Below are 26661 nucleotides of genomic sequence, written 5' to 3' on the forward strand. Positions count from 1 at the left end.
CCCTAATCTCTGCCTGTCTGGCCAGCCCTAAAAAAAATAGGTATGAACAAACAGCTCTACTCTCGTTCTTCTATTATCTCCCCTAAATCTTGTTTTCCATTATCCCTGCACCAGGAAAGCCCTGGTGAAACAACAGACTGAAGTTAACCATGTGCCCACAGGCAAGACTGATGTCTGTGCCAGAGAATCTGACTGCAGTCTGGTTTTTGTGCCAAATTTTAGCCCCAGTGTGCCCTCATCTCCACCCCTTGTACCCATGACAGGGTCATAATAGAGCCTCAGCAGGTGGAGCCTGGTAGGGAAGACAGGGCCTCTTCGTCCCGGCACAGCTGAAAGAGCCTCCTCTCTGTGCTCACAGTCCACATAAATCACACAGGCCCTCAGTTCAGGGGAAGAACCATTTAATTACCCCTTTTAAAGCAATAATTGCCTGACTTGGCTGGAGGTGCTGCCTTCATAAGGATGAACAGAAAAGCAAGACCTTTACTGTCTTGGATGAGTATGGAAAGAACATCAAGGGCAACCCAGATCTGTAATTTAGATAAGCAAATCTAATATATGTACCTCACATGGGTTTGGCTTTGAATAAAAAGAAATAAAGAAATCTGAAATTGCCTTTTGGGTGGCAATTTTAACCAAATATCGCAACAGTCGTGCATTGATTTAAAAAAAAAAAACCTCAGCAATGTTCAGCAGCTGCTGTTCCAATAACTCGATCCTCTGTGATGTGGTGTGATACCGACATTGTTAGTGGTCACCAGCTACCTACTATAAACTGCATGTCTCAACTGAGCACACAAGCTAACTCATGTCTCTACACAAGTTACATACTGCCATGTGAGCTTTGAGAAGTACAGAGTGATGAACCTTGGGTTGGTTTCAAAATAGGATTCTGTTGTTGCACATCTGTAGGTGTCTATATCATCTTTGAGTAAACAGTGAACAGTATCTTTCTGCTACTGCAGAAGTAGATAAACAAGCCTTTAAACTGAGTATTTGGATGACTACTCATTCCACGGAATCAACAGATGGTTTGGGTGGAGAGAAAATTATATACAGCCACTTTAGTCTAAAACCACAGAAATTCCCTTTGCCTTACCAACTGTGTTACATAGCCAACCTTCAGCTTCAATAGGCCTGCCAGGTACTGGTAGACTTGCATACTGTCAAACCTCTGGGCACATGATGGATGCTAAGCTACATTAGTCAGTGTGGTGTTTAAGGTGTCTTTGTATTTCATTGGATCTCAAGACAAGCTTCAAGACAAGTGTATATGGAAATGATCAGAAGCCTCAATGGTGATAGTTTCCAGCAGCGTACAAGGAGCAGTGATTTTAATCTTGTGAACTGCTCAACTAACAATAGGATCCACATTCCACTCTCAGAAGTGACTGTCTTATGTACTGCTGTGGAACTGCACACCCTGTTTCTCAAAAACCATACATCTCTCGGTAGCGAGACTGTCATGAAGAACATATCGGTGTATTAATAAAGGTTCTGTGAGGTAGTAAGGGAAACTAAACTAGTGCCATTGACTGTTCGCTAAAACCCCTCCATCATGTAGCAATTGTCCAATAAAACCTTGGCAACCAAAAGTTGGTACAGCAGGCCTGTCAAGCTTTGGATTTCTCCACATGCTGAAGCGATATGCATGGGGCTGTAGTAAGAGCGATACTCCGTACATAAAGAGTTTGGACAGTAGTGTCTTTTGTTGCATTTCCAAAAATCAAAACCACAAGAGAAGAAGTGTAAGGAATGAATGAAACAACTCTAACATAAGCTGCAAATGTGAACATGTCCTGCAAACTACCTTACTACGTACAGTAGTAATTGAGGCCAAGGAGCACAGTATGAATTACCTAGGTTAGTTTGTGGGGTGTTATAATGAAATTTTTCTTTATCATACCGAACTATCTCTTAGAACAATGATCCTTTATCTTCACGTCTTCTTCATGGATCATCAGCTGGTGATGATGTTGACCTCAGTCTTTTATCATGATATCATCAGTGTTGGGCAGTAACTCATTACTTTGTAGCGCGTTGCAGTAATGTAATTACTTTCTTCAGTAACGAATAGTGTAAGGCATTACAATTTGAAATTCGGTAATTAAATTACAGTTAGTTACGTCATTACGTCACTTTTTAGTCATGACATTTTCTATCTCTACATGTGTTAAATAGAAAAGATGCAACATGTGGGTGTGGAGGATTCTGAGTTGTTTGAAGGCAATTTTGACAGAGCGGATGGCTGAGTAACTAAAATAAATAATGAGTAATGTAATGTGTATCACTGTGTCAATTCTGATGCAGCGTAACATTTGCATTTGCAGAATTCTGGATGATGGATACAAGTTTTCTGCCTCATTTATTAGGCCTAATCACTACAGGTCAAAGAGCTGTGGTGAGTAATGTTTATTTTTTATTAAAAACATCATATTTGAATGACTGTGCGTGTGTGTGTGTCTGAATCAAAGACTTCTTCCATTACAACACAGTTTGGCCCATGGTGCGGATCATGCATCTTCAAAAGCAGCAAACCTGGATGGAAAATATTTCCACCCAAGTAAGTTCTGCTCAGCTGAAACACACTGTGATGGAAATTCAAAAATCACATTCTAGCTGAGAGGGAAAAATAAAAAACAACAAGGGCTTGTACTTGAGCATAATTAGGTCCAGGGGAATTCATTAATCCTTAGTTCCAGCATGTTACTTGCCAAGTTACTGTATAAAAACTTCTGTACAGCTTTGCAACAACATTCTGTGACAAGCTGAGAGACACTCCAAATGAAGCAGATCTTGCTGTGCAAGAAAGGAAAACCTGTCATAAATACCTCTGCATCAATACAGCATGAAAACAAAAAGGCTGAAGACACAGGGGAGATATTTAAATAAGACTTGCTTGTTGACATATGAAAGCAGAAAAACTACAATGTCTAAAGATTATGTGGATTTTCAAGCATAAACATACTTCAGAGAGAAAATAGATTTAAGTAGAAAAAAAGGGGTGTATGGGGGTTAGAAAAACAACAAAACAAAGACTGGTTTATTTCTTTCAGCATATATAGAGCAGGACATCTGAAATGTACACAGGAAAGCCTGAATAAACTTTGCTTCAGGGGAAGTGGGGTCCTCTTGTCCTGTAGATAATTCCAGGTTTCATTTCCCCAACAGGATGGTGACTCAGCAAGGGACAAAAAAGTTTTAGACCATCACAAGCCACTGCACCAAAACAATGGACTGCCCGACAACCTCTTAAGCACAGACGCATTTGCTTCCAGCTCTAAAGATATCTCATCATAGAGCAAATCACTTGTCCAAATTGCCTTGTTGCTGGGGCACACTGGTGGTCAGATGGGTAGAAATGAGTTCTCCACAGCAACGATGATATAAATACTGGTTTACCGCTTGTTTACAATACGCAGGGATTGACAGTGAAAGCTACAAGAAAGAGTGAGCAGACAGAAGAAAGGATAGAGGGTGGAAAAAAAAAAAAAGACAGACAGAGAAAATTCCTACAAGACCAAGAAGTGCGTGAGTGTGTGTGAACGTGTGTGTGTGTGTATGTGTGTGTGTATAACAAAGAGAATGAGTTGTTATGTCTCGAGGGATGGCAGCTGACATGATAACACAGACCAGACTGGTGAAGCTCTCCGGTCTCTCCTGAGGGCCTCTGAAGCCTCAGTGAGGGGCACAGCAAAGGTCCAGTACATGAAAACTGAAGTCTTCCATTAAGCAGAAACAACATGACATATCTAGTATCGTGTGTCTGTAACTGTATAACGTCAAACGGTACCAAGAGCATTTTTAAAACCCCCAACTGATCGTTCGCTAAGCCCCACGCAGTTTATAATGATAATAGTGGAAGATTTATGAAATTCTTAGTTATTTTTAAACAACTGATCCCTGGTTTTAGGCTGAGGTAGATAAAAGCAGTCTCTAACAGTTGTAGCTAATTAGCAAATTAAGCTAACACTAGTGCTACTAGTGTACTAATGCTTTCTACAGCTAACTTTTTAAAGTTTCCAGCTGACTCATTTTAAAACGAGAATCCAGTAAGTCTTAAAGGTCTTAAATATGTGCTTGATGGCTACATGCATGATATTATGCTAAAAGATTAAGGCTAAAGCTACATGTCCCAGGAAAAAAAAGTTAGCATTAGAGCTGAAACAATTTGTCAGTTAATCTATCCAAAGCATTGTTGCAATAATCTGCAACAATTTTTATAATCTATTAATTGTGTCAGTGACTTTTCAAGCAAAAAAACACCAAAAATCCTCTGGTTTCAACTTGTCAAACAAGAGACTTTCTGCTTTTCTCTGCTTTATATCATTATAATGATATAATCTTTGGGTTTTGGACTGTTGGTCAGAAAAAACAAGGTATCTGAGGAAGTTATCTTGGGCTCTAGGAAATTGAAGGAAATGTTTTCATTACTTTTTGACATCTTACAGACTAAATGATTAAGGAAAAAAATAAACTGCAGATAAATCGATAATGAAAATAAACGTTGCAGCCCTTGTCAGCATCCTCTAGGAGACATGAAAATAAAGGAACATTGCTCTTGAATTGTGGTGTACTGTAGGTAACGTTAGTGAGCTAGTTAGCATTGATTACAGCTTAAGTTGGAGCTGAAAAACACACTGATTCATCCATTCCTCACACTTTTGTTCATATGTGTTTGGTTTTAAAAAAGGCTAAGAAACTTTTAATTTGCAGGAAGGTGTCTGGATGGCAGAACCTTTAATTTGTGAAATAATTGGCTAATTAGACTCCAGCAGACTTGCACAACTACTTACTTACAAGCTCCTGCATTAAACAAAAGTGAGCCGAAAGGGGAAGCGAGTTTTTACCCCTATATTTACTTTTCACTGAGCCATTACACCCTGAAGCCTGCAAAATTCCACTTGCCGACCTCCCTCTGAGAACATTAAGGGTTTAACAACAGCTTAGGTGAATTTGCATTTTCTTAGGGTTACAATAAAGTCTTGCAAAGATGGGAAGCCTTTCTCTTTCACAGGTACAGACTTGTTATACAGTAAATGGAAGTGGAGGCAGGGCGCTACTAGTTTGTGTTCAGGAAGTGAGAAACCATCAGCTCTGATAAGACACCGGGGTGGGATTTTTTTATAAACACTTGACGGGATGTCTGGGTCAAACCTTGTTCTAAAACACAATAGAGAAAAAAGAATGATAGGTTCCTTTAGAAAGCCTAAGTACCCTGGAAAAAAAATCAATTCTGTTCACAACACACAAAAACGCCTTTGCTGAAAAGGGCAGCAACCCCCATCAGTGTAGCTGTAGAAGTTTGTATGAGTTGGGAGGGACCATACAAGACAATGCAACAGCTCCCTTGAGCAAAAAGTCGAATGCCCAAGTGACTTCACATCAAGCCACTAGTTAAGACAATGGCATTCAATAGGGCACCGACAACTACAGAGCACCTTCAAAGGGAAGGGGCAATACAGTTAACTTAGCATTTCAATGAATTTCTAATAAGTGCAAGGCTGGGTACGGCCTGGGAAAAAGGCTGGTAATACAATGTGAAAAGATTGAAAAAGACTGTTAAAGATGGAGAAATCAGTCAGAGCCTGTAGCACTCTATTACAGGCTTTTGTTCTTCTTATCAAGCTGAGCGACTCGTGTTAGATTTAAAGCTCACTATTTCCGGAAAAGAGCAGAGTCGCCATCGACAATGAAGTACATCAAATTAAAGACCAGCTTGGCAGTCATTTCGCAAAAATGAATGAATTTCAAAGCACAGGAAGAAGAAACACTCGATATTAACCATTTTTCAAACGTAGCACTTACATCTTTTTTTTCCAATTTTCAGATGAATATCCTTCATATTTTAATACTTTCCTAAAAAACACTGACTGAAAACAGCGAAGGACATAAAAATCTTACATTTGTGATTTGCTACCCACAATTTTTTTTCTGACCATTAGCTGTTTTTATTGCTTGTGGTGTAGACAGTGTTTGTCCTCAGGTCATCCTGTGACCTCACTATGAACTCTGTTGGTTTTATTGCACCTGTAGCTTCATAACACAGGAATGAAGAGTCATATATACTTTGAGTAGGTTTCACTGAAACAGAAGGAGCCAAAGGGCACTCGTTTAACTGTCTGACTGCAACAAAGACTTCTTTTGAATGTGAACAGTTATATATATAATATGTAACTGTATAACATATATAACATATAACATATATAATATGTAACTTACAGTTATATGTAACAGTTACATATATAATAATATACATAATGATTCGTGCAGGGAAAGACTTTTATTACTTGCTGCATTGCAAGGAGGTCAGACTACGGTACCCGACAAAAGTTTGGACACACTTTCTCATTGAAGTGAATGGGAAGATGTGTCCAAACTGAAAAGACAACATGAAATTGGTAGGAATTTAGTATCTTGCTCACAGGCAATTCACCAGTAAGGCACTTATTTGCATATACTGGGAAGCAAATTAAATTTTGTTAAAGGATGGCCACTTAAATCAGTACAGCATGCTTCACACTGATCATATAATAATTTTTAACAAGCATTACTGAAGAAAATAGAATGAAAACCTTTTATTCTTCCCTTTTACTCTTGTTTGGAGGTGTGTTGAGTTCATGGTGTAACCCACACAAAGCAGATTTAATTACAGAATCAACCTGACAGAAGCTCCTGACCAATCTGAGGATAATCTACGAATGATAAACTGAGATTTGAAACAAAAACCATCCACGGACATGCACTTCAGAGAGGGAAAATGTAAATGTCTGAAGAGGTATGAATGGAAAGAGTGGAAGTCTAGTTACAACAGGCGGTACTCAAGAATATGTGGGCTCATGTCAGCACATGCACAGCGTTGCTGCTGTACCAGCTGAGGTGCAGCTGTGTTTGGATGCTACATTGTGCATGAAAGCACACGGCCATGGAGCACACTGCATTGTGAGAAGACATTAGTTTGTGTGTGTGTGTGTGTGTCCTGGACGAGGGGGAAGTGAAAAAAACAATACATTTTAGACATCTTTAAGGCTGCTGTATCTCTGCAATCGAAAATTCCTCATATGCATTACAGTACATGTACCTCACTGATCTGATAATACTAGATCATTGTGTTTTGGCTGCAAACTGAAAATGGAATCAGGAGATAAGAAAAGGAGGTGTTAAATCCAGACTTGGGGGTGCTGTAGCATATAGATCACAATGTGGATCCTTAAAGGACCACACTAATGTTTTTGACATGTTTAAGTTCTTTACTATAAATGATGCACAGTATGGTAATGTTGATGTAAATACAAATCAGTGTGAAAATCCTGCAGTGCACATGGAACATTAGTGTAACTTTTACTAAGATCACTATGTCCACAGTGGTAGACAACCTTCCAATCGAGTTGAATTGATTAGAAAGAAAATCAATCAACAACTATATTGTTAATCGATTAATCTGTGGATTGTTGGACTGTTGGTGGGAAAAAACGTGCAATTTCCTTACTTCACCTTGGGTTCTAGGAAAATATATTTTCACTTTTTTTCTAACATTTCAGTGACAAAAACCTGAGGATTAATGAATAATGAAAACAATCTGTAGTTGCAACTCTAAACACAAATAGGTTTTCAGTTTCTGCTTCATCAGTTCAACACTGAAAAGGAGCAGAATTGGTAAAACTTTGCCTTTAAATTAGCACTTCTGACCTGGTTGAAAGTTGATTTCCATACTGAAGTTAAATAAATAGAGGAAAAAGGGTTGGAGGGTAGCAAAAAACATATAAGATGCATACAAAAATATAAAAAAAGAATAATTATATATTTAAAACAGATTCCTTACGGTGAGCCAGGCACTTAAAGCGAGCTCTTCAACATATCCCGTTCTGAACTACAGGCTGAATCAAAACCGTGCAAAGGGTTGGACACACTTGTCTTTATTTAGGAAGGGAAAGAACCACAAACTAAAACATTAAAACTGACTCAATGGAGATTTTTAGACAATAACTCCCACAGAAGCCTTTGCTGAGATTCTGGTCTAGTTTGTTTCCCACATCACAGCTTTTTGTGGAGTACCATCTTTTCTAAATGACTGAATGCGATGCACATAAACATGCAAAATGTTAAATGGTGAGAAGAGTCAAACAAAACAGCAGCTTAACATGTCTGCTTGCATACACGAATTAAAAGTGAAAAGATTAGTTAACTATGTTACAGGAGCTCATTTTGGCTGTGAATAAATCATGAGGAACCCCTGCTGAACTGTGAAACAGAGTCAGGTTCAGAGTCCTCACCTCCCTGACCTCTATACGGGCCCAAGTCACACTTCACTGCAGAGTCAACAAATGCCAGCCTGCTGGCCTGCACTCCATATGTGCCAATGTGCTCGAGGAGGGGGCGAGCAACTTCAGTACAGCATTGTCCCGAGCGCCAAGATGGCCTCTCTCCTGGGGCTATAATTCAACAATGCAATGTTTACTGAACCCAGTCTCCAAGCAATTATGTGAATGGGTCTGGAGGGGGCAGACCTTCCCCACTGTTCAAACTGTGGAGTGGAGTTGGTGTTTGCACTGCTGTGCTTTGCAACTCCATACGATCCTCATCGACTCTGAATGGGAATTAAACACCAGGTAGCCCCGTCTGAAACGACAAAGAGCCACACAGAGAGACCAACCACCTCGCCTAGTCAATGCATTACCCAGTATAGACTAAATAAATCATCAGATCCGACTGTCAGCGCATAATATTTAGCCCTGGATGAAGGGGTTGAGTTACACACAGCAGAGAAACAGAACAATTTACACCAATGACACACACGCATAATATATAGTCATAGGAATTCAGGCCGCCCATCCCCCCAAACCCCAGTCCTACCCCCAATGAAGTCAAGGGACACTTGTGACAGTCTATACTGGGAGAAATCTCTGTGCCAAAATTGTCTGCAGCAATGCTCACAGTTGGTCTGATGTCATACGCCAGAAAACAAAGTAGAAGAAGCAGGAGCAAAGAGCAAGTGCAACAAAGCAGATAATCCATTCTCACTGGTAAAACACCAGTATGTGTCAAAATAGATTTGTGAGAAGCCCCTTTTTTATTGAATATTGAGCTGTAAAAAATGCTTGTCTTGGGTAATTTCTCACACTAGTGCTACTGGTGGTTCACGGCAGGATGTGGGTACTCATTTGTGATGGAGGGCTCTTACCCATCGAGAGTTTTTTATTGACTTTGATTGTTTGAGTTGATGCGCATGACCCCGACATTCCAGCGGGGAGAACGGAGGGCCCATAGTAACACCAGTACATGTGCATAATTGAATCAAGAGACAGGGCTGCTGGAGTTCAAAGTCATAATGCAAGAAACAGATGCTTGTGGTTCCAGATAATTCAGTTATGTTGGTATTGTTTTGTTTAGGCCTAGCAGTCAATCAAGGCTGTGGTAAAAGTGTAGAGGCCGTCTCCTATTACCTTCCAGTGTCAGCACACAACAGATGATGATAGCACCCTGGGGACCGGGTAGCTTTTGTGGATCGATGATATTGTAGATACATAACTCGACTTTGAAGATGCAGGTAACGCGTCTTCTGTCTCGACTTTGCAAAGTGATAGATCATGTTGTCCGCTGGATAGGATACGCACTCAATAGCATGTCACCGCTGGATGTTAAATATACCTTGAAGTCGTAAAAATTTTAACACTATAGCTTTTCAAGCGTCTGGCGTATCACTGCACATATCCAGCAGGTGAAAGATTTATGTCTGCTGGCCGTTGGAACTATGCGCCATCACTCAAAGGGCTTTGTTTCAGATCGAATCAACAGTGAGGAGTCACAGATATCTCAGCCATGACAGCTCTGTTTATTAGAGGGCACAAAGGTGAGAGACCAGACGGGATCTCCAGAGGGCGGAGGTCTATTCTCAGCAGCAAAGCAATGGTCCTCTTCTATATGATTCATAACACAGATATAGCAAAGTAAAGACAACTTATTTCACTGAAATATCATTAATTAGACCAGGATAAATACTCAACAGTGAGTGGGCAGTATACTAGAGCTGAAATAATTAATCAATTAATTAATTTGACTGATAGAAATCCATAAATAATGTGAAAATTACGCAACTGGGGCTGCAACTAATGATTGTTTTTCTTATCGATTAATCTGCCGATTATTTTGTCGATTAATCGATTAATAGTTTGATCTATAAAATGTCCGAAAATAGTGAAAAATCATCACGTCATTATTACCCAGAGTCAAAAGTGAAGTTTTTAAATGTCTTATTTTATCTGACAAACAGTCCAAAACCCAAAAATAATCAATTTACTATTATAAATGACAAAGAAAAGCATTAATGATCACATTTGAACAGCTGAAACCAGCAAACTTTTTGGAATATTTGCTTAAAAAATGACTAAAACTATTGTTGGATTATCAAAATAGTTGCTAGTTATTTGTCAAGCAAAAGTGTGAAACATTCTCTTGTTCCAACTTCTTAAATGCTGTTTTTCTCTGTTGGACATCAGTGTAAATTCTATATATTTGGGCGTTTGGGCTTTTGTTTGGACAAAATCAGCAGTTTCAAGACATAATCTTGGGCACCTGGAACTGGTGCTAGACATTTTATAGATGAAACATGATCAAATAATAGAAAAAATAATCAATAATAATAATTTAAAAAATGGCTAGATGCAGCCCTGAAAGCCGGACGAATAAAACCAGAGGGTGCAACTGCTATGGTGCATTCTCCTTCCTGGAGCAGATGTTGATGGGTGAGAAGGGCAGTAGATTAAAAAGTTTTTTTCTTGTTTTTTTTATTACATTAAGTCATTTTTTTTTGCAAACGGACCTCAACTTTAAGGATTCCAGGTTGACTTACTCATCAATGAGGCAGACAAAGAAAAGAAGTCAGTCTGAAAATGTGCGAGGACACAAAGGACTAACATGCTGGTATTAAATGCACATTTTCAGATACTTTTAGCCCTTGCAGTCAAAAAAAAAACCAAAACCCCATACATATGTTATAACTGACAGACAGTGTAGGCAACACAAGGAGTAGCATGACTAAGTTTGAGAAGGTTTAAGACTCCAGGGAGACTATGAATAGCTTGTTTCTATGGACAAACTTAGACCGGCTTCACTTAACAGGAGGTTCTAGTTTGTCATATTACTTTTAAAAGCATCTTTACGGTCCATGCTGACATGATATGACTGTGTGGGCAGGAATCTGTTATGCAGCCCACCTGCATGTGAGCAGCCCTGCACCACCACAGCACATTATTTACTGAACATAAATAGCAGCATCAACACATGCTCTTTTTCTGCCTTTAATAGGACATAAAGGCACTGATTTGTAACTTTGACTTAAGCTCTGAGGGGTTGAGGGGGGGTTAAATGGTTTTATAGGTCACTTTTATGGGTGAATGAAACATTTAACCCCAAGTAGAGAGTTTTAAAAGTGAAAAGAAAGAGCAAAAAAAGAGAGAAAGTTTTAGCTCACTTACAGTGACCAGCTGGCATGTGAGTATCAAGAAGAGGATAAGTCCACAGATCGAAGTGGTCGGAGTGCCCATTTTCCACCAACCCAGCATAGGCTGCAAATGCTGGGGAAAAAAGGAAAAACCCGAGGTCCTTCACTCCTCCTGGCCACTGGAGCGGTGTGATATCTGCACCGTTTTCAGACTTTTCTTCTCTGTGAAGAAACCCGGCTGCTCCTCTGCGCCCCACGCCCGGTGGGACTTCATCAACAGGTAAAAAAAAAAAAAAAAGGGAAAAAAAAGAAAAGAGGAAAAAAAAAAAAGGATCCTTTTCGCGCTGGTTTTGCGCACAGACGTGAAATATCGACTCGGAGGGGACTCCGAACGTGCTTCTCCTCTCGTGCACTCCGAAACTTGGACTTGTTGTGGGACTAAATGCGGTCTTGCAAGTCACAGGGAAGTCCTGCGCTGGGATAGAGCAGACAGAGCGCTGCCGAGAAACTAAAAGGCGGAATGGAATTCAGGGAGTGCTGAAAGAGAAGACAGCTAATCCCAGTGAGGGGGAGACGCCACCTAGTAGACCCATGGTAGCTTTTGTACATGACCACACACTCCTCTCATGTGCCTCGGAAAAATGTCCTTGTATTCATGTAATGTAATACTGACTTTACCTCAGCGGTGGAAGAACTACTGAGATCTTTTTCTTTGCTGCGATACTGCAGCAATAAAAAAAAAAAAAAAACTGCAAATCCCACCTGAGTAAAAGTTTAGCAGCAGAATTGATTTAAAGTATCAAAAGTAGAAGTGTTCATTAAGCAGAATGACTCCTTTAAGGATTATACATTTATCATATTGGAGTGTTATTTTGGATGTATTGGCGTGTAAGCTGCATTTTACAGTTTGGTGAAGCTGATTTTTTACACTTTTGGGAAGATTAATCGATAATAGATTCGATATGCAACTTGCAAAGTAACAGCTTTAACTGTCAAGAGTAAAAAAGTACACCAAATCCCTCTGAAATGTAATGAAGTATAGCATAAAATGGGAATACGCAAGTAAAAAGTAAGGCAAGTATATTTGTATAGCACATTTGCCATTCAAAGTGCTTTACATAAAACATAAAAGGCAAAGGGTGAAGCTATTTCATTTATTGTCTTCTATAATATTTGTATAATATTCTTATAATAAAAACTTTTTATATATACAATGTATGCGTGACATATCAATATGTCAGTGTCATACAAAAACTTCACAATTTTTAAAGTATCAGACTTTAAGAATACAACTGAGCCAAAAAAAAGCTAAATGGAGAAGACTAGACCCAATCCTCAGAGATGAGGTGTTTTTCTGTAGGAAAGAAACTTGGTACATGCCTGTAGTGCACTATTCATGCCCTCAAGACACATATTTTTCAGAGTGCTAAATGTCATTCCTGAAACTTGGTTTCACGCAGATAAAGTTTTACTCAGTAAATTAATGGTAATGATATGAGCTTATGGTGAGCATGTGATCAGTAAAAGACTGAGATTTGCGTTACATTGTTAGAAAAGTAATTTAACTACAGTTGCAGACTAAATCAAAATAGATTTCTCTGACTGAACACAGTATGCTTGAGCATTAAGTGCCCTCTACTGGTTGTTAGAGGATGTATTACACCTAAAATAACTGCAGTGGATACAAAGGCCCAATTCAAACATTAAGTAAAAGTAAATACACAATTAACTGCCTCGTCAGAGTTTTGACATAAATATAAAACTAACTACAGAAGTCAGTAGCCATGTTTGTGTCCATTTATATAACTACTCTTACTACAAGTGTAAAGAGCATACTGTATCACTCAGAGATTTGACAGAACAGCTGTTGCCAATTAAAAGATGAACCCTGAATAGAAATGAAGAGGAGCTGCTCTCATTTGCTCACCAAAATAGGCTAAAAGGGAGATGAACAGAAGAGGCTTATCAAGTTAGTTGGAGTCCTACGAATGTAACGTCAACATCAAAGGAAAGATGTTTAAAAAAAAAAAAAGGAAAGAAAAAAAATGTTATTTGCATGTTTTGTTGTTTTTAAATCACAAATGGTGAATGGAAAAAAATGAGAGATATTCTGTTTATTTTTTCAGATATTCCTCTAATCTTTCCTTTTTTTCTTGTGAATTACTGGAAAGGAAAATCACTGTTGTTGAGCTGGTCAAACGGGTGACGAGTAGGGCTGCAACTAAGGATTTCATTGTCATTGTCAATCTGTCAACTATTCTCTCAATTGATCGATTAGTCATTTGATCCAAATGTTGATCACTGTGTCCCAAAGCCCAAGATGGAACATAAAACGTCATTTTGTCCAGACCAACAGACCAAAAACCAAAGATATTCAGTTTGCCATCATAGAGGACTAAAGAAACCAGAAAGTATTCACATTTAAGTAGCTGAATCCAGAGAATTTTGGTATTGTTATTTAAAAAATGACTCAAAACAATTCATTGATTATTAAAATGGTTGCAGAAAAATATTCTGTTATTCAGCTAAGCGTTGACTAAGCAGTTCTAGTGATGATGAGGCATCACAGGTTGCTTTATTTTTAGGGGTCACAAGCTGGTATCCATTGCTGTCAGGTGTCAAATAATCAACTTTTGTAATCTTGATTGTTTGACTTTTTAACTTTTTCTGGGGATATGATATTCACGACCACCATATATACTGAATCACAAGTAAACAGAAGGCCACAGAGCAGGAATCCTCGCGCTCTTTAGACTTCCCTTGGATACAAGAGAGATAATTTCTGGAACTAACTGGTTTTTGACTGTGAATATATACCAGAAGCATCTCGCTGACCACAGTGGTGTGATTTGAGGACTCCTCCCTTGTCTCCCTTCAGCTGAAAAGTACTGGAAAAATTGTGTCAAACATGTTTAGCGAAAACTGTACAGCACAGTTTCAACCCATTATTATAGGTCCCAACGTTAATGTTCCTTTCAACAAACTTTGTAGGATACTTCTGTTTCCTCGCCTCCTGCGTTGCCAATATTGGCAAAGTCTTCTTTGGCTCACAAACACCATATTTGGATTTTGGATTTTGGACAGTTTAGAGTCAAATAAAGTGCATGACTGTTAAACTTTTGCTATCAGTTAAAAGGTAACCTACTGGTAGCGCATTCAGAATTCTTGCCTGCTTAAATATGATGCCGAAAGAATCTATATTTACACAACAAACAACATAATATAATACAGAAGTTACGTGTTTGATTTTCTTTTGGCTTTTAAAGAGGCTTTTGTGCTACTACTGCTAGTGAGTTGAGATTTATGTTGGGGTAAAAAAAGTTGAATTAACTGTAAAAGCGAATAACCAAATCCAGACATTCAGGCTTATTCAATGGCTTTATGTGACTACTGAGAGACAAATTTATCAGTTTAGGACATAACGTAATGGTTATGCCCTCACCAGTAAGTTTTGAAGCGGTCGACATAGACAAACCAAATCTGATTCACTCCCATTTTTGTTGCTGTGCTTGCAGTCTTTACACATTATTAGATTCAGCCATGCGGTATAGTGGTGAAGATGTCCTATGACTCACTGTACCACCGGCCAGCTCTGTGTATTACATTAGAGTTACTGTTGCACCATGTGTGTTGCCAACTGGAGCTGGACTGTGCAGCTGTAGAAAACAGCTGTAACAATGAACTACAGGTCAGCCAAAGTATATGAAATGCATCCGCTCTCAGTGGTGAACAATGCCCTTGGGGTCTGATACACATTCAATTATGCTGGAAGAAATGGGAGGACACACAGGAGTTTTTTTTTTCTCTTTCCTTTCATGTAACTCTCATATGTGGGTCACGTCTTTCATTGTCTTCACCCTTATTTTATCAAATAATTCCACAAATTCCTATTTGGTTAACAAGATCATCATATTATAGCATCATAAAATAGGAGTCAACAAGGGATATGGCTTTTAAACTACTGAACAGAGTACAAATTGAACATTATGTTCATTATCGACTCTTGAAAATTGACAGCTGCTAACTTTTAAAAACACAGCAAGACATGACAACAAGTACTGTACAGTAAGACATGAGCATTCCTTTAGTTGACTCATACATTTTGCAACTCTTTTGAGACACAATCACGAGAAATTACAGTTTTATGGTGTTGAAAGTGAGTCACTCCTTGAAAGTGAAACTGAGTATTTACAAGCACATTTTGTCTCTAGGGTTTTAAAGTTTGCAGGGGGAGTTAAAGGAACCAAGCATCTGCTTGTAAAGCCCTTTTGCAGAGTTTAACAGACTTCATGGTTAATCTGGAAATAAACACAGCTATAATCACATGTGTCTGTGTACATTTTAAAGCTCTAAATGTTCTAATTTTGCTGACATAATGAGAGAAGCTCACCATCAGCAACTATGTAACAAAGTCATTTGTAGCAATGACGCAGTCCAGTGTCTCGACGTACAGTACCAGGAGCCCGACTGGGTGTCTCTCTGAGACAAGTAGCCTGTATTTGTTACAAGAGGTGGTAGGAAGGCACACACAGTCAAGTCTATCTATAGTGCTGACTTGCATCTGAAAGACTGCATCATTCGCCAAAATAAACCCAGATGCATGAATGCAATGCAGACACACACACACACACATTCAAGCACAAACACTCCAGGAAAAGTTGCGTAGGACACCACAACGTTACTGGATATACTCGGAGTGTCACTGCTAGATGACACCAGAATGACATCATCTGGTTATCTGCTGCACTGATCTCATCAGAGGCCTCTCTTTCACCTCAGTAACAAAAACAAACAGTTTCCCAATGAGACCAAATTAAGTGCATAACAGTGTACAGTATGTTGTACATATTAGGCAATAAGTGTTTGCAGCTTGTGATGTTCTACTTCCTTCTCCACCCGTAAAGATGAGCAACACTGGCCAATGAGGTACTGTGTGATGTGCTGAACTGGGACATGTTCTTCGTTCTATAAACATATATATGAGCATACATTGGGTCTTACAAGTCATCTGGATCTGGACTTGAGTAGGTCAGAGGGAAAGCTCTGGTAAGATGTTATTACATGTCAGTGGATGGACAACATTTTACAGCTGTAGCCTCTACACACAAAACTAAAGACACTTTTTCATTTCCATAATGTTGGGGGACTTGCAACACAGGCAGAGGTATCCTCAGTTAGTCCCTAATATTAATCAAACCCCCCAAACACTAGATCCTACACTACCCATAATGCAACTTGATAGTGTCTTTTTGTTAAGAGGTGTAATTACAAGCCCAAGCCAAGACAAAGTGAGGATATAATCAGATTTGGAACACTAACTTCAGAGCCATAGATGATAACATACAACTTTTTTCACAGACTGATTACTCTACATTATGAAAAAACAAACATGATGTGTAAAATTTGCAGAATGGCTCTTTAACAGTTGGTATAATATTAAGCCATGCATAATTCAAGACTCAGACTCAGTTTCTAGTAATTTGCAGGTGGTGCAACAACAAATTGAATTGTTCTGTTGTGACGTAGAGATCTGTGCACAAACATGAGCTCAACATTTTAGATGTAGTCTTAACTAGTTAGGACAGTTTCAGACAAGAAGTAGAAGAAACGATTCTTACTTGTTTCAAGCCTTGACTTTCACAATCAAGTTCCTTAAATCTTTTCTTCTATGTTTGACACTGTGTGACTGTTCAGCTCACATAGAGGTTCAAACTCCACGTTGTTTATGATGACGATACTGCTCCACATAGGCTATCATTCATTTTATAGCTCTGGCACAGGCAGTGTATACACACACACACACACACACACACACACACACACGCACACACACACACATTATACATACATATACATACATATATAAATATATATATGATATATATTTATGAAAACTCACACTTTTATTCATCAAATGAGTTGCAAAATGAATAGAAAATATAGTAAAGACATTGACATGGTTAGAAATAATGATTTTTACTTGAAATAATAATTTTGTCCTTCAAATCTTGCTTTCATCAAAGAATCCTCCGTTTACAGCAATTACAGCCTTGCAGTCAATTTGTTGAGGTAATCTGAAGAAATTTTGCCCCATGCTTCCTGGAGCACCTCCTACAAGTTGGATTGGCTTGATGGGCACTTCTTACATACAATAGAGTCAAGCTGCTCCCACAACAGCTCAATAGGGTTGAGATCTGGTGACTGCGCTGGCCACTCCATTATAGACAGAATACCAGCTGACTGCTTCTTCCCTAAATAGTTATTGCATAGTTTGGAGCTGTGCTTTGAGTCATTGTCCTGTTGTAGGAGGATCAATCACAGGGTATGGCATAGTGTTGCAAAAAGGAGTGATAGCTTTCCTTATTCAAGATCCCTTTCACCCTGTACATATCTCCCAATTTACCATCAACAAAACATTTCCCCCACCATGCTTGACAGATGTCATCAAGCACTCCTCCAGCAGCTTTTCATTTGTTCTGCTTCTCACAAATGTTCTTCTCAAACTTAGACACTTCCCCCCCCCCCCCCATCTTCCTCTGTTCGATGTTTGTGTTCTTTTGCTCATCTTAATATCTCCCTTTTATTGGCCAGTCTCTCTCAGATATTGCTTTTTCTTTGCTACTCTGCCTAGAGGCCCAGCATCCTGGAGTTGCCTCTTCACTGTTGATGTTGAGACTTGTTTTTTTGCTGGTACCATTTAATGAGGCTGCCAGTTGAGGACCTGTGAGGCATCTGTTTCTCAAACTAGAGACTCTGATGTACTTCTCCTCTCGCTCAGTTGTGCACAGGGACCTTCCAATTCTCTTTCTATTCTGGTTAGAGCCAGTTTGTGCTGTTCTGTGAAGGGAATAGTACACACCATTTTATGAGATCTTCAGTTTCTTGGCAATTTCTCGCATGGAATAACCTTCATTACTCAGAACAATAGACTGACGAGTTTCAGAAGAAAGTTATTTTTTTCCTGGGCATATTGAGACTATAATCAAACCCACAAATGCTGATGCTCCAGATACTGAACGAGACTAAAGAAGGCCTTCTTTAATCAGCACAACAGTGTAACAGTGTAGCACAACAGTAACAATGTCTAGACTTTCTGATCAATTTAATGTTTTTAAATGGAAAAAGTTGTGCTTTTCTTTCAAAAATAAGATTTCTAAATGACCCGAAACTTCATGCAAGCATGCACACACACACACACACACACACACACACACACATATATATATATATATATTGAATGCAAGACTTAAATGTAAAGGAGTAGTTTTATACTGTGGTATTCATCATTTTTGCATCATGTTAATATGGTGGAAAGTCTTATTTAGATTGATTTTCAAGCCAGCTAAAAACCTGTGTCATGATTTTCAGGTCTGAACATCCTCAGATTAAATCCACCATAGCAATAGTTTTTAACTGTTGTAACAGGGTCACGTCTGTGCTGCAGGCTGTAGTGGAGATCCTCAGTGCTGCTGACAGCATCAAACCATGCTTGACCTGAGATGAACCCATACAAAATCTTAAGGGAAGTAACCAGGTAACATGGTGGCACTGACAAAAATTCAGGTGCTGAAGAAATGTTTTTCATTAACATACCATGCAACTGATGAATATCCTTTAGTATCACAAGGTATGGGTGTGTTAGTTATGCTAGAAACCAGTATGCATGAGAGGAATATGTCTCATATTGATATTTGTTCTAACCATCATCTAGATTTTGCAAATGGCAATTATGTGTGTTTAAGGCAGACTGATGACACTCAGCCACACAGCAGCGGTCACTACAGTCATGGTAACAACAGTTTTTACTTTGACAAGTCCTCCTTCAACTTTCCTTTAAGCAGCAAGAGCCACTGGGACTTTTCTGACAGCACTTCAAACAACAGCTACATATCTGATAAAGATCACCTCTGACTGGTGCTTCAACTGCAGCCACAGTGAGGATATCCTCTCTTTACAGGCGTCGGAACAGGTGTGTTAGATGCTATGAGACACAGTTAGTACCTCAGTACTCATCGCATCCCATCTATACTTGGAGTCGTCAATGGCAAAGTGCGGTTTTTCCATAATGCTGCAACAAATAAGCACCTCAAGCAGTTTGTAAAAGACTTTCTTCCTCAGACAGTTGTGGAGCAGGTAAATGTCAGGCTGTCTTGTTAGCAATAATACAGATAAACATTGAATGTGCAGTGCAGAAGGATGACTAAAAACTGCATTTTCCATATACCTTTTGGTGCTACTGTCAAAGTGATTGCATTACTATCTAAGTGAACATTTTATCTCTGCATCGTCATAGCTGAGTTTTTTCTTATAAGGACTACTTGCAGTTTGGCTCTGTGGATCAGGGCTTTTTAGAGACTGCTAAAATGTCTCATTTGCTGCTGGAAAATACAAAGGAAGTTGAGAGATTTGTTTATATGTACCAGCAGCTGCAACAACCATTTTGTAACATCCTCATGCACAAAAAGTGACCACAACAGCTGTCAATTCCACTGCATACTTACTTAATCCTCTTCATCCCCAATGATCTTTCTGTTGAATGTTTTCATGTTCTGAATGGCCACGCCTGACTGATGCTTTCTCATATCAATATGATTTAAAAATATATATGACAAACGCATGAAAGTGAAGTCAAACTTTGCGTGTGCCAGCTTGTTTTATTAGTTCTTCTTAACATGAAGTGTAAAAATGTTATTAAAATACATTTGATGTTACTGTATGTTGTTAATATTGTACATAACCATGTAATGTATAGGACTGTTTAATTTGAAAGATTAGGATAACATTTCACATTTTTAGGATTTATCAAAGTACTCTAGGTATTGTCATTTTCAGTTGTTGCAGGTGTTCTTGAATAGTGCATTTATCCTCTTGTTGGTCTTAATAAAGTGCTTTATGTTTATTTACTAAAACATGAAATTGTAATTGTTGCAGAATTTTCCTTCCTTATCGGTTTAATCATCTGTATTCATTGTGTAAAAAACTATCTGTTCTGTTCTGTGTCCTCTCTACTGATCAGAGGTATTTAACTTTTGGAAGGACGCACATCATTTCAAAAAGAAGGTTGGCACCCGTCAGTGCAGTGTTTCCTGTAGATGGAAAAAATATATATATAAATAATGGTTGTAAAAAACACAAAATACTAATTTGATGAGAAATGAAATGTGAAGAGTACCTGTTGTGTCATAGGCTGGAGACACCTCCACTAGATCACAGCCAACAAGGTTCAGACCACGACAGCCCCGAATAATCTCAACTCCCTAAATCAAACCAAGATAACAAAAATGCATAACTACTCACACAGCAGAGAAAACTGTAAACAAAGACAAATAATACAGACAAACATATATTAGAAAAGAATATGTAACCATCAATGTATCATTTTGACAAACACCACTCACATCACACATACTGATGGATCAAAGTGTGTTACACCATGTTTACCTGTATGGGAGTAAGCCCTGCTATCTCTGGTGTTCCTGTTCCAGGAGCGAAGCCTGGGTCAAGAGCATCAATGTCGAAACTGAGGTATACGGGGCCGCTGCCCATCTGAGCCCTGACCTCAGCCATCAGAGGTGCAAGAGATTTGAACCAACACTCTTCCACTTGGACCACACGGAACCCCTGCATAATATAAAAGCCAATTATTATGTTTTATTTAAAAGGGACAAGATATATACATATATATATACTAGATATAATAAGTGACTTAGATACTAGACATAGTAAGTGACCTTACTACATCTATTATTGGCTGACTCAAGGATTGTTTGAACAAGTGATGAGATTTCTGGCATCGGAAACAACAAATAAAAATGTTAAACTGGAGTTTTAAAACACACAATCATCCTCATTTAGCTAGCTCGTTCAGTGCTAATGTGATTTAGACTTTTTGTTTTGATTCCAGTCTTTATGCTAAACTAAGCTAACTGGCTGCTGACTGTAGCTTCAAATTTAGTCTACAGACATTAGAGTGATATATGAAAATCCTACAGTTTGCTAATAGAGGTGTATAATGGGCGCAGATTACTTGCAGATTACAATTGATTATTGTTCCTGGGAGAGCACATAACAGGTTTTTCTGTCAGAGGACATTTTGACATGTTACTGTAGGAAAAGCACAAGGGTAATTTAAAAAAAACATTATGGAAATGAAATGAATTTTACTTAGCTGCTTCGGATTCAGGGTCCTGGTGTTGTGCATGCTGTCACACTGTTGTGACTTACCAGGACATTTGAAGTCATCTTTAAAGTTATAATTATCACCTGTGCTTTTCCTACTATGACAAAACGCCTTCTGTGAAAAAGCCTATAACAATAATATACTAAATCTAACTAGGTATGCAGATGAGGTCTGTCTTTAAACAATGTTAATTAGACCAGCATATATTTGCTCATACAGTAATTAAAGAGGCATTAACGTGAAACCTTATTAAGGCAGTTGTAGTTATTTTTAAAAGCAAGTTTGTCCTCATGATTATGCAAATTATGCAGCACAGTGTTCCAAAATCTAATCAGCTCTACTCTCCAGGCAGAACATGAATGCTTTTTTCCTTCTATGTTCAGACACACAAACAGATGTTACCATGACAACAAGATTTCCATATATCATACTTAGCAGTGAAACATACTGACATTTATTAACAGCTTACTAATAGTCTGGCTATGCAGTACATGTTGCCATTTGTCTGAGACTTTGCTTCACGTCGTCCACTCCAGTATTCTTGCAGAGTACCTGTGCCCGACTCCATTCATATGAATCTGCAGAGTAGCCTGAACCCCGCAGGCCAATCTGGACCACTCTCTTGCAGTCCAGTAAGCCCTCTTCCACACAGCGTCTGAATGGAGTCCCATGGCCGATCTTCTCCCCCAAGACCACGTCACTGGTGTCAGCATGAGCGTCCACATGGATCAGACCCACTGGGCCGTACCTGACGAATCAATACAGAGTAGAATAAGAGAGACACTGTGTTTGAAAATGGTTAAGAGGTAGTTACAGTAACATTAGGAGGTTTTGGCTGGTTTTCTTAGATTTGGGTTTAAGATAAGCTTTGTCCAAGATGTTGCTTGATTTGTCCTGGGTAAGAATATATTTACAAAAAAGAAAATCTGCAAATATTTTGATAATTGATATACAGTTTTAGTTGTTTTATCAGTTAAAAATGCAAAGTATTCACTCTTTCCAGGTTTTTAATGTGATAATTTGCTGTTTTTCTCTTTTTAAATCATTCTAAACTAAATATCTTTGGGTTTGGTTTGTCGGTTGGAACAAGACAAAACAAGACATTTGAAGGTGTCACTTGTAACAAGCAAGTTTCACAATTTTTTAACATTTTATAGACTAAATTTAACTGGTTAACTGATAATAAATAAAATCATTAGTTGCAGCTCTATAACCTGTTTGGATTTTTCTTCATTCTGGAAATAAGGAAACAATCCTCATGTCCAGGCAAAGTAAACTTCATGTACAGCCCCTGGCAGTGAAGCATACAGTAGCCCACTTACTTCTCAGCAACAGCTTGTAGGATTGGGTATGCAATTGTGTGATCGCCACCTGCAGACAGCAAAAGTTCCTTAACATCTGACCTTTGATCGAACATGCACTACATTTCATAGAGTGATTTAAATGGCTAATAATTGTACAGCTCTTGCTTTGATAGTTATAAAACATTTACTGGGCCTATCTTGATAATCACCAACCTGTCGAGGTGGTGAACAAATCATGCAGAAGTGACACTTTAATAATTCTTTTTCCTCGAGTCAGTCTCACCCATAGTCAGAGGGATACAGCCAGTAGCCAGGACCTTTCTATAGGTCTCCCTGATGCGTTTGCAGGTGTCCTTCAGGTCATACACGTTCACATTGACGTCCCCAATATCAGCCACCATGAGGGACTCATAAGGTGCTGCCCTGGTGCCGCTGTTGTAGGCCCTCAGCATGGCGGACTCTACTCTGATCTGCCTGGGACCAAACCTGTGGTGGTGGAGGGAATATCTGGTGTTTCATTTCCATATTGCAGTGATCTGAATCTTAAACTGTGAGGCAAATATTATTAACTGAGGTGGTAACAAAGTACATTTACAAACACTGTACTTAAGTATAATTTTGAGATACAATACTTGAGTATTTCCATTTTATGTTATCATATACTTATTCTGCACTACATCTGAAAGAGATATATAATACTTTTTGCTCCACTACATTTATCTGACAGTATGGTTGTAACTTTTCATTTACTTTTCACTTTACATTTTAATAAATTTAACAACCCAGCAGTATATAAAGGTGTCCTTGACAACATTAAAATGCTACTAACACATTAAAGCATCATAATGCTTTAATATTCCAATAATAGACATATTTATGATATATAGAACATTCAAAATGATGCCATTCTGCATACCTCTACTTCTGATACTTAATGTTAATTTGGCTGCCAATACTTCTGTACTTTCTTCCACCACTTCATATTAATTCTGTGCTTGTAGGCGTGAACTGCCATATGCTCGGTGTGCAATAGGAAAAACTTTCAATATGTCTTAATTATTCGCCTTAAGTACCAAATTACAGTGTGAATATATATCTTAACAATCTTGAAAATAATTGGAAAATGATGCCATTCTGTAACAAATTTGTGAGTGACTGTTGTTGCAGGCACATATACTTATGACAGAATTAATGATTACAAAGCTGTGGCCCATGTACCAGCAGCAGGCCAGGGCCAGACTTTTTAACAGCAGCTGCGGAGTAAAAACACCACCTTGCTCCAGGTCGGTTGGAGGTCCCGGTGTCAATTGGGACGCCGATAAACGCGGCATCAAGCCCGTCCGCTGTCTCCTGGTAAGGTAATTTGGCCATGGTGGGGATCCCTGACACCCTTGCAACAAACTCGGCGCTCGGCGGCACATTGAAGCCTTTTCCTGAATACTCTCTGTTTGGGTTTATGCATGGACGTCTGTCTAACTCGCTGCAGAGAGCCGAAGTTTGTTGTGTGCGAAGAGAGAAGAAGGTCGCTGCAGTCGAACTAGACGGCGGAATAAGAGTACGACTGAACTTTAGGTTTCTCCAAACTGAAAACATGTTTGCTGTTAGTTGTGGGTGTTATATGGAGCTGTGTGGACGCTGGTGAGACGGACTGTTGACATGGACAAATGCTACTTTAGCGTTTCCCTGTAAGCTCGTAACATTGCCTACTATATTATAGTCGTAGGGAAATGACAAGAACTACTCCACGGGAGTTTTTAACGTCTAATTATTGTCTATACGTTGTTTTGTTGAATGGACCATCTCTGTCCATCCATTAAACCATATTCAGTATAAAATCACTTCACGTGACATATAAATTAGCTACGTTTGTTGTCAGGTCGTGCATGTGATTATCAAAGTTACGACGTGATTGTGACCGTGAAGGCAGCATAAATACGCAAATCACTAACGGAGCAGATGGGAGGGGCACCTGTGTGTGAGCTCTGTGTGTATTTTTTATTTATCCACTATGAAACAAGAGTCACTTAAAACACCAGCAATTACTCCCTAATTCGCCCCTGAAAAAACACCTTAAGCCACCCCTTACTTATGCCTATTTAAGGCATAAGTAAGGGGTGGTTTTCATAGTTTTCACACCATTTTAAAGTTTTAACCCCGTAAAACCCCTTAAACTATATTTTTTAAGGGCAATGCCTGCTGGGAGATTTATTTCAATCCATTAATTATCCCCTTAAAAAACATTAATAAATAGCCTAATTCCGTCATTATAAATGGAAAATTAACGGAATTTTAAGGGAAAAATTAAAGGACCAGTGTGTAGTATTTAGTGACATCTAGTGGTCAGGTTGCAGATTGCAACCAACTGAATACCCCTCCTCCTCCCCTCCCTTTCCAAACATGTAGGAGCACCCGCAGTGGCCACGAAACTCGCAAAAAACGCAAAAGACACTCTGTAGAGCCAGTGTTTGGTTTGTCTGTTCTGGGCTACTGCAGAAACATGGAATTGCAACATGGCGGGCTCCGTGGAAGAGGACCTGCTCCCCTTTGGCAATATTTTTTTCCCAGGATGGCAAAGTCATGACCTGACCTCCCCTGCCTCTGATTGGCTTACCTTGGTATTCTTGCCCTTAACCCTAACCGATCTCACTTCTCATGCCTAAACCTAACCAACCCAACCAAGAAGGCAATGAGTACTAGCCAATCAAAGGCAAGGTCATGACTTCACCATCCTGGGGGGAAAAAATTGGCCTCCTCTGTAGATATAAAGGGCTCATTCTAAGGTAAAGAAAACACCACAATTCTTATTTTCAGGTGATTATACACTAATTAAAACATACTTATTAATATTATATTCAATTTCTGCCAAGTCTGTTCCACTAGATGCCACTAAATCCTACACAGTGCACTTTTAAGGGATTCGGTTTCATAGTGATCCCACGTCCTTTTCACAGTGTTACAGTCAATCAATTTTCTGTGTATACCTTGCCTATCAGTTACTTTTGCATTTAGCATTGGTGGAAGAAGTACTGAGAACTTTTACTTTAGTAAAAGTCGCAGTAACATAGCATAAAAATTAGTTTAAAAAAGAAAAAAAGGTCATGCATTCAAAATTTAAAGTACACTAGCAGCAAAATGTAGGCCTACTTAAAGTGCCAAAAGTAAAAGTAGTTATGCAAAATGGAACCATTCAATACAGTATAATATACAGTATAAAAGATTGGAATATTATTACTGACACATTCATGTATGCATCATTTTAATGCTGTCAAAGTGGAGCTAATTTTATCGACATACTGTACTGTTGGGTAGTTTAATTGATAATATGTCTTATATGTAAAGATATGAAAAGTAACTAGTAACTTGCTCAGCAGTGAAATAAATAAACGTAGTGGGGTAGAAGCATAAAGTGGCTTAAAATGTAAATGCTGATATAAAGTACAAGTACCTTGAAATTGTACTGAAGTACAGTACTTGAGTGAATGTACATTCGGGTTCAGATGGTGTCAGAATAACGATCTTGAGCAGAAGATTTTGTCATGCTGTAATTAGGCTAAAAAGTCAAGAGATGTGCATGGCGATATTACATGGTTTATTTGTGTGAGGATAGTGTGAGCAGAAATGTCATCATGTTGAGTCACTTGTGATATTTATATACAGTTTATCAAGAGTTTGGTGAGCAAATATGTATAAAATGAGTTAGGGAGGGATGCCTTCATTATTTCTACAACTATTATGAT

General features: G+C 38.7%; 2 protein-coding genes across 4 annotated transcripts in view; both read right to left on the bottom strand.

Moving 5' to 3' along the window:
• hspg2 (heparan sulfate proteoglycan 2) overlaps positions 1 to 12560 on the bottom strand; it is a 101111-nt gene extending 88551 nt beyond the window's left edge. For 2 of the 3 annotated variants that reach the window (XM_044351414.1, XM_044351413.1), the window contains exon 1: positions 11475 to 12559. In XM_044351414.1, the coding sequence (XP_044207349.1) occupies positions 11475 to 11561 (87 nt within the window). In that variant the 5' untranslated portion in view covers positions 11562 to 12559. Of the gene's footprint in view, positions 1 to 11474 lie in introns of all 3 variants that reach the window. The other variant, XM_044351412.1, reaches the window with a different exon arrangement.
• A 7503-nt stretch (positions 12561 to 20063) lies between these two features.
• On the bottom strand, positions 20064 to 25004 carry agmat (agmatine ureohydrolase (agmatinase)). The gene is made up of 7 exons (XM_044351416.1): positions 24198 to 25004; positions 23208 to 23410; positions 22943 to 22991; positions 22173 to 22368; positions 20882 to 21061; positions 20613 to 20697; positions 20064 to 20526 (listed from the first exon to the last, which is right to left on the bottom strand). Exons 1-7 carry the CDS (start codon positions 24515 to 24517, stop codon positions 20453 to 20455), a joined length of 1107 nt encoding a protein of 368 aa, XP_044207351.1. The 5' UTR covers positions 24518 to 25004; the 3' UTR covers positions 20064 to 20452.
• Positions 25005 to 26661: the final 1657 nt, after the last annotated feature.

This window comes from Thunnus albacares, chromosome 5, assembly GCF_914725855.1.
Source record: "Thunnus albacares chromosome 5, fThuAlb1.1, whole genome shotgun sequence".
In the NCBI taxonomy this organism is placed as follows: Eukaryota; Metazoa; Chordata; class Actinopteri; order Scombriformes; family Scombridae; genus Thunnus; species Thunnus albacares.

Excerpts from the sequence above, each read along its gene's own strand:
- agmat (XM_044351416.1), bottom strand. The coding sequence starts at position 24,517 with ATGTTTTCAGTTTGGAGAAACCTAAAGTTCAGTCGTACTCTTATTCCG. Across the intron at positions 21,062-22,172 it reads ATGAATGGAGTCGGGCACAG|GGGTTCCGTGTGGTCCAAGT; the intron begins GTACTCTGCAAG and ends TATATTATGCAG. Across the intron at positions 20,527-20,612 it reads TCCAGCCTATGACACAACAG|GAAACACTGCACTGACGGGT; the intron begins GTACTCTTCACA and ends TTCCATCTACAG.